Consider the following 10,515-nt stretch of genomic DNA (forward strand, 5'->3'; position numbering starts at 1 on the left):
ATTTACTTCCTCCTGACAGTCACTGTTATGGTGTTCTATGCCTTACCCAGCCAGTTTCTCCTTGATATTTCCATTCGACCCACATCCCTGTGCGTGGAGCAGCACTGACAGCTTCGATGTTCTATTTCTGACCCTGTCGGGAGGAAGGAGGAGGCTGTCTGGTGGGGCAGTGTTCATAAAGTCTGCAGTAGTGTACAGTGATGTCCTAGACCAGTGGTCGGCAAACTCATTAGTCAACAGAGCCAAATATCAACAGTACAACGATTGAAATTTCTTTTGAGAGCCAAATTTTTTAAACGTGAACTTCTTCTAACGCCACTTCTTCCAAATAGACTCGCCCAGGCCGTGGTATTTTGTGGAAGAGCCACACTCAAGGGGCCAAAGAGCCGCATGTGGCTCGCGAGCCGCAGTTTGCCGACCACTGTCCTAGGCCTTCACATTTACTCACCACTTACTTCCAGTACTGCAAGCTTCATTCAGGATAAGTGCCCTATACAGGCGTACCATTTTTTATATTTTATATTGTATTTTACTGTACTTTCTTATGTTTAGACATGTTTAGATACACAAATACCATTGTGTTATAATTACATACAGTATTCAATACAGTAACGTGCTGTATAGGTTTGTAGCCTAGGAGCAGTGGGCTGTGCCATATAATTAGGTGTGTAGTAGGCTATACCATCTAGGTTTGTGTAAGTGCACTCTATGATGTTAAAACAGTGACAAGAAATGGCCTAATGATGCACTCCTCAGAATGCATTCCTGTCATTAAGGGATGTATGACTCCTAACTTACGGATCAGGTCTTATTTTCATGCCATATGGTGGCAATGGCCTTGACGATGATGGGGCAAGGGTCTCACATTGATGTTCTGTTTCCCAGCGCGAGTGCATTTCTATCCACGTGGGACAGGCCGGTGTCCAGATCGGCAATGCCTGCTGGGAATTATACTGCCTTGAACATGGCATTCAGCCTGACGGGCAAATGCCAAGTGACAAAACCATTGGTGGTGGGGATGACTCGTTCAACACGTTCTTCAGCGAGACTGGGGCTGGCAAGCATGTGCCCAGAGCAGTGTTTGTGGACCTGGAGCCCACCGTGGTTGGTAGGTACTCGGGCAAGCAGGGCGGCTGGGAGAGCCTAGTTAATCCCCCAGGGTTCTCCTAGGAATTCCTCTGCAGAAAGGACGGATGGACACACGGGTAAGCCGTGACCATGTCAGGTGAGAAACTGAAAGGTTAGTGCTTGAAATGTGGGGCTTGGGCTCCTGATTTAGGAAAACCTAACATACAGCAAAAAGCTGCTTTGCCAGGAGTCAGCTGGGCTTATGACAGATTCATTCATCACTGCCTCAGCCCCAGGTAGGCGTCACCTTAATGCTGTGCACTCTCAGCTGGTGCATGAGTCTTCACTGCAGCTCAGACATAGAAATTGGGGAACATTCATTGGGTCCCTCCAGATTAGTTGTCTGAGGAGAGCTGCAAAGAGAGCACCTGTCAGTGGTCACCCAGAGATGACAGAATGTCACCCTAAAGTCTGAGACCAGGCCACACAGGTGCCCTGATAGGACTGCCTGGCAAAAATCACACTGACCTAGTGACTGTCCGGTATGAACCATTTTTAAAATTGTACCCTTTGGTGTGAAATAAATATGTAGAATTGCCTGTGTGCAGGGGTTCTCTTCTTGGGGAACCAGTCAGGCTGGTATTTGTGCCATGAGGTGAGTTTACCTCCCTAGAGCCACAGATTGCAGATGTGCTCTGTGTATTACATAGAGCCTCCCTGTGATACACTGATGCTGTTCACCTACAAGGAACAGCACGTGCGTGGTAGAATTGAACATTCCCCCAGTCTGTCCGTGCTGGTGAGTGAACAATCGTCCTTAAAGGCACATGTGTCCTCTTTGTAGATGAAGTGCGCACAGGGACCTACAGGCAGCTCTTCCACCCTGAGCAACTGATCACCGGGAAGGAAGATGCAGCCAATAATTATGCCCGAGGCCATTACACCATCGGCAAGGAGATTGTTGACCTGGTCCTGGACCGGATCCGCAAATTGGTAAGCAGGGTGCTGGGAAGCCTTCCAGGGTCATTTGGGAAAAACCCAAGGCAGAATCATGAACCCATGGTCCTCCTTTCCGGTGTGGCTGCAGTGCATCCATCCGTACATCTCCGGTGTCTGCTTTGCCTTCCCTCCCAGTGGAATGCATGTTACCTGGGGTGACTGGGATCCATTTAAAGTTGTGGAGTCAAAGAGAAGGGACCTAGGCTTGTTGGAGGTTGGTGGTGTGGCTTCAGAAGGCATTGCTCACGGTCTCTGCTTCCTCTCAGGCGGATCTGTGCACGGGGCTGCAGGGCTTCCTCATCTTCCACAGCTTTGGGGGCGGCACCGGCTCTGGGTTTGCATCTCTGCTCATGGAACGGCTCTCGGTTGACTACGGCAAGAAGTCCAAGCTAGAATTTGCCATTTACCCAGCCCCCCAGGTATCCACGGCCGTGGTGGAGCCCTACAACTCCATCCTGACCACCCACACGACCCTGGAACATTCCGACTGTGCCTTCATGGTGGACAACGAAGCCATCTACGACATATGTCGGCGCAACCTGGACATTGAGCGGCCCACGTACACCAACCTCAATCGTCTGATTGGGCAGATCGTGTCCTCCATCACGGCCTCCCTGCGCTTTGACGGGGCCCTGAACGTGGACTTGACGGAATTCCAGACCAACCTGGTCCCGTACCCCCGCATCCACTTCCCCCTGGCCACCTATGCCCCAGTCATCTCGGCTGAGAAGGCCTACCATGAGCAGCTGTCCGTGGCTGAGATCACCAATGCCTGCTTTGAGCCTGCCAACCAGATGGTCAAGTGTGACCCTCGCCATGGCAAGTACATGGCCTGCTGCATGTTGTACCGGGGGGACGTGGTCCCGAAAGATGTCAACGCGGCCATCGCCACCATCAAGACCAAGCGCACCATCCAGTTTGTGGATTGGTGCCCAACAGGATTTAAGGTAGGACTGGGTGATAACGAGTGTTTTTACCTTTTAGCATGCTGCAGACCCTGCGATAGGACGCTGCCCTTGTGGAGAATACCCCGTTCCGTGGCAGCTAGGTTCTTGGTCATCAATTAGTGTACCAGAGTGATAATTTATCCAGTGGTGTCTTTTGAACTTCCCTCTTTGAACTTCCCCACTGTTTATCTGCGGTGCAAGAATATTTCTTAACAGAACATGAAATTTTCTGAAGGATCTCTGTTCCCCTGTTCAGGTGGTGGAATTAGTGTGGGAAATGTTTATTAGCCTTAGAAATAAGATATTTTCTTCTTATAATAGGAAGTCTCTGGGCATTTTGGTAATTCATGTTGATATTTAAAATTGGGATATTACTATTGGTGTCATTAAATCCCACTTGATTCCATAGGTATGTAGAAATTAAACCAAATTTAACTGTCCTATGAAGTATTTGATTTAAGGAAAAATAATTATGAATATCTTTGTTGAAAAAAAAGGCAACATCCTTTTCTTTCTCTCAGTAAGCCTAGAAATTCCCGCCTGAGTTTGCCTCAAACCCCCAGTTTGTACCAGCCTCTCTTTTGATACAGAGTAGAAACCTTGCTGTCATGTTTCAGCTTTGTTCTGTCCTTGATTACTGAACCCTGTCTATTCTTTCCCTCTGGGATCTGTTTCCCTTGCTTTTCATGCTGCCTCCTCTGGCTCAGACCCTCAACTGCTTCTAGTGGGCCTGCTGTGCCGGATTCTTCTTTTGCAGGTGGTGAGGGGGGATTTTAGAGTGAGAGAAACATCGATGTGAGAAACACCAATGTGAGATTGGTTGCCTCCTGCACATTCTCCAACCAGGATTCTAACCTGCAACACGGATATATGCCCTGACTGGGAATCGAACCCACCACCTTTTGGTGTATGGGATGACGTTCCAACCAACTGAACCACCCAGCCAGAGCCTGTGCTGTGTTCTTCACTAGGGCTTCCTACACTGGGTTCTTTTCCTCTAGTTCAGGGATCAGCGTGGTCGGTGGACCAGTGCCTGATTGTGTAAAGTTTAACTGAACACAGCCACACTCATTCAGTGGCCTGTTGTTATAGCTGCTTTTGTGCTGCAAAGACATAATTGAGTGGCCATGACAGAGTGCATGGCCCACCCAGCAGAGAATAAATACTGTCTCACCCTTTATAGACAAAGTTTGCTGACCCTAACTCTAGCTGACCCTGTTTGTATTCTGCTGCCAAAACCTCACCCTCTCTCCCCTGAAGCCTGGAATGCCTCCCCTTGGTCTGAGCCCTGGAATGTCACCCCTCCCTCCTACTTAGCACACACACAGGCCATCTGCTGTTGTAGTCCAAGCAGTGGTCCTAGGTCCTCGGGCAGTGTACCTGTCACTCTGCTATACACACACTGATTATTTGGTGGGAAAGCGGGAGTATGATCTTCCCTTGCAATACCATCACAGTTGTGTCCTAGGTGAAAAAGGCTTCCCCTATGGAGATCAGTTCCCCTCTTGTTGAAGCCTATGGAGAAAGTAACGTATGAAGAATCCAGGATGGTGTCCTTCCTCAGAAGGAAGACAGTTTAATCACCAGGGTGCCTATCACATGTCATAGCTGCTGGGACACAGCCTCTCAGGCAGCTGGGACTGAGCCAGAGTCGCAGCTCTGGACACTTGTCTTTCCTTGTCTGGAAACCATCACCCTTCTTGCCTGGCACAAAGAAGGGCTCAGAGACTGTCAGGTCGCCAGAGGGCGCCTACATGCCACCATTTCTGGGTTCGACAGAAGCTTCACACAGTGCTTTCTTCCTCTTCTCTGGCAGGTGGGCATCAACTACCAGCCCCCCACCGTCGTCCCTGGGGGAGACCTGGCCAAGGTGCAGCGGGCTGTGTGCATGCTGAGTAACACCACCGCCATCGCCGAGGCCTGGGCCCGCCTGGACCATAAGTTCGACCTCATGTATGCAAAGCGAGCCTTTGTGCACTGGTATGTGGGGGAGGGCATGGAGGAAGGGGAGTTCTCCGAGGCCCGGGAGGACCTGGCAGCTCTGGAGAAAGATTATGAAGAGGTGGGCGTGGATTCCGTGGAAGCTGAGGCTGAAGAAGGGGAAGAATACTGAATGGGAGAGTGCGGCTGGCGGGTGTACCTCTCTTCTGTTCTCTCCTGTCACCCCTCAGCTCTCCTGGTTTCAAGTTGTTGGTTATTAAAGTTTCTGTATCAAACCTGTCTGCCCACAGGAGTGGATAGCCTGCCAGGCCTGGTCTGGGCTACACGGTGCTGTGCTTTGGGGTGGATGCAGCACTACCCACACCTGTAAGGAGCTACTGCTTACATGATATAACCCGGGGGAACAGTCAATATGCCCAATCCAAGACTTCAAAGCGTTAACATTTACTCAAATCTAGGAAAATTGAGTTCGATTTTTCCATTGAATTTGCCATTTTTCAGGCTTGTCCACTGATGGGACGTGTGGACTAAAGTACAAAAGCTTAGAACTGGAGTTTTAAATATATTTTTATTGATTTCAGAGAGGCAAGGAGAGGGAGAAATAGAAACATCAGTGATGAGAGAATCATTGATCGGCTGCCTTCTGCACGCCCCCCATTGGGGACCGAGCCCACAACCCGGGCACGTGCCCTGACTGGAAATCGAACTGGGACCTTCTGGTTCATAGGTTGATGCTCAACCACTGAGCAACACCAGCCGGGCAGAACTGGGGTTTTAAAATCTGAAGCCCATGGAAGGGGGGAGGGTGTCCACAGAATCCCTAAAACTCTGGGTCACATGTGTAAGGTCAGGGCATTTTGGGGGTAAGGGGCTTTGTTTGGTTCTTCAATGGCATGCATAACCCACAGAAGGTTAGAAGCTCTAAAAATTCATCCCTGTCCTGTCTGTGGTAACTTGACAGTGTTCCCCCCTCCATACTTTAAACCCCTGCTCCCACTGCACCTGAGCACCCTAAGAATGGTCTCAAGCAAAATATGTTGACATGAGATCCATGAGGGTGACGTCACTAGTTTAAGTCATTTGGTTAGTTCAGCTATAGCATAGCCAGGATGAGCAACAGAACTAATTCTAAATATCTGTGCTTTAATATATTGAAAATATGATAAAAAACATCTTGAATAGACCGTGAATTTTAAAAAAAAAGGTTTATTACCAACTGGGGGGATTCGTGCATAACCTCTGCTAGGAGGCTGGTGGAGCCCATAGCACGTGGTTTGCTTGGCTCAGGTACTGCTCCGAGTGGGGCTCTTCCCAGGCCCCGCCCCCTTGGGCAGCCTGGTCGCACTGGGCTGTCGGGGCATCCTCTGGCTGGATCCTTCCCGGCAGCTTCGTTCTGCCAGGGTGGGGCCTCCCCCAAGAGCAGTGCTGCTTTTGTTTCTCCCTGAGCGGACACAGAAAACAGTCATTAGGAACCAGCACCAACTCCACCATCACAGTGCATCTCTGTGTTTCTTGAGCAACATTTACATCTAGTATGTTCCTAGCACAGTACTTTCAGCCGGGGACCCTGTATCAGCCCAGGGTTTTGAGGCTGAGACTGCCTACAGATGGCATATCCAAGAGCAGTCCTTGGCAGAGTGCAGGAGGCCCGGGAGGGTGTCCTAGAATGAAGGTGTGGGGGTGGGAGTGTCGATGGCCAGTTTAGGGGCAGGGAAGCTCAGTTTCTTGACTCCTGCCCTAGGAAGCTTTTGTGGTTAGCTACAACTGCCAGCAGCACAGGAGGGCTCGCTATCAGCAGAGCTGCTATCTCATTGTCCCCACAAGGCACTCTCCTCTCCTCTGGATTATCCATGTCTCAGCCCATCAGACAACACAGGAAGCACAGGAGTCATCAACAGATGATGAAGTCAGGCTTTTGAACTTGGATCTTGGAAGCGCTTTCTCCCGTTTTCCTCCCTCCCTCAGTATCCTGCAAACATTCAGTGGTCAAGCTTCTTGCTCTCAGGTTCACTCCCAGATCCCATGGTTGGGTCCTGCAGAGGCTTGACTGCTCAAGACTTGCCCTGACCACTAGGTAGTCACACTCGGATGGAGACCACTGGTCTGTTCCTTCATTTGTAATTTGCTTACTTTATTCTCTCTCTCTTGTGTGTGTGTGTGTGTGTGTGTGTGTGTGTGTGTGTGTGTGTGTAGACGACAGGCATACCTGAAACCACACCTGGACTAGAGTTTTATTTTAAATGGTTGATTTCCCTGGGCTCTGAGTGTTGACAGCATCAGCAAGACTAAGAGGACCCCCCAGGGGACAAAATGTACTGGTGGACCAGGCTCACTCACCAGCTCACAGTCCCTCCCTTCCGGGCCAGCTTCAGCCAGGGTCTGCCCTGTGGGCTTTGACCAGGATTCCTGTCTCCTGCTTGACCCCTAGTCTCCTTCAGGGTTCAGGGTCAAATAGCCTGCCTTAGGGAAATTATGAGTTGTTGGAGAAAAGATGCAACCAAGTTTCTTAGGGGCCTGTTAAGTCATTTCTGTTTTTACCATCTGTCACCTTGAGCAAGCCGAGGCACCTGCCTTGGAAACTGCAGACCCTGGCTTCTATAGAACATCAGACTCGCTTTCCATGCTCTCCAAGACTGACAACTAAGTTCTCCCCAGGATTCCTGCAGGGCTATGACATCCCTTCTTAAGAGAATTTCTGGAAAGTACTTCCTCAGAGAGCGGGATCTTTGCTGCCTGGTGTGGTGGGGAGGGTCACATTGGTTCTTCCTCTGGAACTTGGGACAGCTCAGGTTTCCTCTGCCCTACCTCCCTGGTCTTCACACTCAAGTGCTCATGTGCACTTGATTCGACAGAAATGTAATAACAGGTTACCCAGGGCCAAGGGGGAGCAGACAGGAGCATGTTGTGGGGTGAAGCTGAGTCAACCCAGCCTGCCTTTAAATCTGACAAGGCCAGTGACTCACAAAAAACAGGTACAAAGAGAACTGTCATCCACATTTTCTTTGGTACAAATGCCAATATTCTGTCAGTGTGCAAGTATCCCTCTGAGCCCTGCAACCCCGCGTCTCCCAGCATGCTAGTGCCCAGCTCAGACGCCATAGCACCTCCCAGGCCAGGCCAAGCAGAATTAGGTCTTCTGTAGCATCCTCCCTGCCCCTCATCCTCTTCTCCTCTGGGGCAGGGACACCTTTGTAGAGCACAAGTCTCACCCAGCAGAGTTAGTCTCTGGGGGGTTAGGGGTACTGCAGGTTGTCTCTTAATAAACCATGAAATTGTGTCTTTAGTCTCTAAGCTGCGTGGCAGAGATGGCCAGCAGGATCCTGCCCTTGCAGCTAGAAGCTGTTCTGGCTTTCTTGGGCCACAGCAGTTTCCATGGAAACAAGAGAGCACAACAACCCCCAGAGATAAACCAATAAATGCAACCTGCAAAAGGAGAGAACAGGCAGCAAGAGTACCGGAGGGAACCGGGGGGCCCTGGAGAGAGAGGCGAGTGCGTGGCAGCTGGGCTGTGGTGCAGAACCGGAGAGGCCGCAGGCCGCGGGGCTGAGGAAAAGGAGGCCCTTGCAGGGGGGCTACAGTTCTTGGCAAAGAGAAAGGAGGCCTCTGCAGGTCAGAGAGAGACACAAAGAGAGCAGACGGAGCATGGGTCAGTGAGGAAGCCCAGCGCCGCTCAGGAAAGGGGGCTTGAATGCCTAGGGCCCTGGCACTCCCACCCAAAGGGGCCAGCCTGCCCTCCACTCCAGTGTCAGCTGCTTCTCAGGATGCCTGTAAGTGCCTGAGTGTTCTGGCCCAGGAGCCAGCCCAGGAGGTTCTGCTGCATTACAGAGGGTTTCTGACGGTCATCAGGGGCAGAAGGGACACGCGGGGAGCTCTGCCTTGACATTCTCATCACCAGCACCTGCTCGTAATCCTTGAGCGTGAGGAGGCCCCTCACGCCTGAGCCCAGGTGCTCTGCCACTCCAGCCTCTGCACCCTGAGTGCCCAGGGCAGCCAGGACTGCCACACTGACTCCTGGGCAGGATCTGGAGCTGGGTGAGGTGGGTTCAGGGGAGGCGGTTGTAGGAAAGCCTCTCTGCTTGCCCACTCCCCTGAGCACTTCCCCGGAGAGTGTACACACCATGGGAACAGGAACCAAAGCAGTCTTGCCCCTGTGTTTGTGGCATGAAGGCATGAGTTATGAGGTGAGAAGAGGCTGGGTCAGATGAGGCCTAGCCTGCTTGGGCCACGTTGGGGCACCCATTCTGCCTCCATCTGATCCAAACCTGCTCTCTCATGGCTAGCATTGAGGCCAAAGCTGGGGACTGCACCAAATGGGAGAGTCCCTGGGTGGGTCCAGGGGGTCATGGGAGAAGACCTACAGAAAGGCCTGACCACTGAGGGTTTAGCCCGCTGTGCCTGGCACTGCCCACCTCCTGGCCCCTGCCACCCCTCCGCCTGGGTCACAGGGGCAGAGAGCACCCCAGCTGACCTCTGGTCTCAGGCACGCTCGATGTGGGCAGGGATCCTGCAGCAGAATCCTGGGGCTCGCTCGCCAGCCTCTGCCCGGCACACATGGATTTGAGCATCTGGAAGACTGCGAGGGGCGCGACGTTCAGCTTCAGCAGGTCCACCAGGATCCTGGTGAGAAAAGATGCGGTGCGCAGTGAGCCCTACTGGTCCCCCGGCCCGTCTGCTGGGCCGAGAACGGGGCAGGCATGGCTACCAGACTGACACTAGGTCCAGGAGGGCCACCTTTGTCAAGGTCCCGACTCTACTCTGAGCCCTCAGAGGGTCACGACGAGGACGGGAGGCTCTAATATACAGATCAGTGGCCTGGCGGGGTCTAATAGCCGGGTTGTCTGGGGGTCGGACCAGCGCGCAGCCTCCACCCGCGCCCGCTCACTTGAACACGTCGGGATCCATGGCGCCGCCCGCCGCCTGCGCCAGCTCGTACAGCTCCATCTCCTCGGCACTCAGCACCTTCTTCCGCCGCAGCGCGAGCTTCTGTAGCGCTGCCTCCAGCCCCGGGGGTGGCCCCGGCCCGGGCCCAGCGCCCGGCGTCGCCATCTGCGGAGCCGGCGGGAAGGTGAGCGCCCCACTCCGTCCCGCCCCGCCGGGCGCTCCCACGGCGCCCTCTACTGGCCCGGCCGGCTGTTCCTCTCCCTGCAGCGTCACGGTGTTGCCTCCGGACAGCCCTACACTGGAGGGCAGGGATCAGTCTGTCTCCCCTCTTTCACTCGATCCACATTTACGTGCCGGGCAGTGTGTTAGGCGTGGTGGAGACCGTGGCAGACCAAAGAGACCCGCTCCCTGGCGATCAGGACTTCCCTGCTAGGTTGCACTGGTCGTTCTCGCTTAAGTAGCAACATCCAGCGCAGTGCCTGACATACAGTGGGCGCTCAATAAATGCCTGTGGGACGAAGGGCAGTCAATGCACAGTGTATACAGTAATTGTTCCAGGCCCGGATGCTCCACTGGGGGCGCGCCCCGAGGGCCTACTAACAGCCTCTCCTTATGCGCACGCGCCCTCCTCATTTCGCGTACAGTGCGTGAGCTCAGGCCTCCACTGCGCACGCACTTA

At 52.8% G+C, this 10,515-nt stretch overlaps 2 protein-coding genes across 3 annotated transcripts; one reads left to right on the top strand and one right to left on the bottom strand.

Annotated features, from left to right (window-relative positions):
* Nucleotides 1–987: 987 nt before the first annotated feature.
* Nucleotides 988–5,127, top strand: LOC307094110 (tubulin alpha-3 chain; the record flags this gene model as incomplete). The annotated part of the gene is made up of 4 exons (XM_079762661.1): nucleotides 988–1,108; nucleotides 1,913–2,061; nucleotides 2,334–3,014; nucleotides 4,831–5,127. 4 exons carry the CDS (start codon nucleotides 988–990, stop codon nucleotides 5,125–5,127), a joined length of 1,248 nt encoding a protein of 415 aa, XP_079618787.1.
* A 1,016-nt stretch (nucleotides 5,128–6,143) lies between these two features.
* MZT2B (mitotic spindle organizing protein 2B) lies at nucleotides 6,144–10,379 on the bottom strand. Of its 2 annotated transcripts, XM_079762808.1 has the most exons (4): nucleotides 9,838–10,379; nucleotides 9,424–9,572; nucleotides 8,379–8,558; nucleotides 6,144–6,396 (listed from the first exon to the last, which is right to left on the bottom strand). In XM_079762808.1, the coding sequence occupies exons 1-4, from the start codon at nucleotides 9,999–10,001 to the stop codon at nucleotides 6,239–6,241; spliced, it is 651 nt and encodes a 216-aa protein (XP_079618934.1). In that variant the 5' UTR covers nucleotides 10,002–10,379; the 3' UTR covers nucleotides 6,144–6,238. The 2 variants fall into 2 exon arrangements, with proteins under 2 accessions (XP_079618934.1, XP_079618933.1); XM_079762807.1 differs by lacking the exon at nucleotides 8,379–8,558 and having other exon boundaries at nucleotides 9,838–10,363.
* Nucleotides 10,380–10,515: the final 136 nt, after the last annotated feature.

The sequence above is a fragment of the Cnephaeus nilssonii genome, assembly GCF_951640355.1.
Source record: "Cnephaeus nilssonii genome assembly, chromosome: 22".
NCBI classification, from domain to species: domain Eukaryota; kingdom Metazoa; phylum Chordata; class Mammalia; order Chiroptera; family Vespertilionidae; genus Cnephaeus; species Cnephaeus nilssonii.

What these genes read in the sequence shown, in the direction of transcription:
- MZT2B (XM_079762808.1), bottom strand. Translation starts at nt 10,001, where the DNA reads ATGGCGACGCCGGGCGCTGGGCCCGGGCCGGGGCCACCCCCGGGGCTG. An exon ending in ATGGATCCCGACGTGTTCAA is followed by an intron (nt 9,573 to 9,837) that starts GTGAGCGGGCGC and finishes TTTTCTCACCAG; the next exon opens with GATCCTGGTGGACCTGCTGA. An exon ending in GAGCGTGCCTGAGACCAGAG is followed by an intron (nt 8,559 to 9,423) that starts GTCAGCTGGGGT and finishes TCTGACCTGCAG; the next exon opens with AGGCCTCCTTTCTCTTTGCC.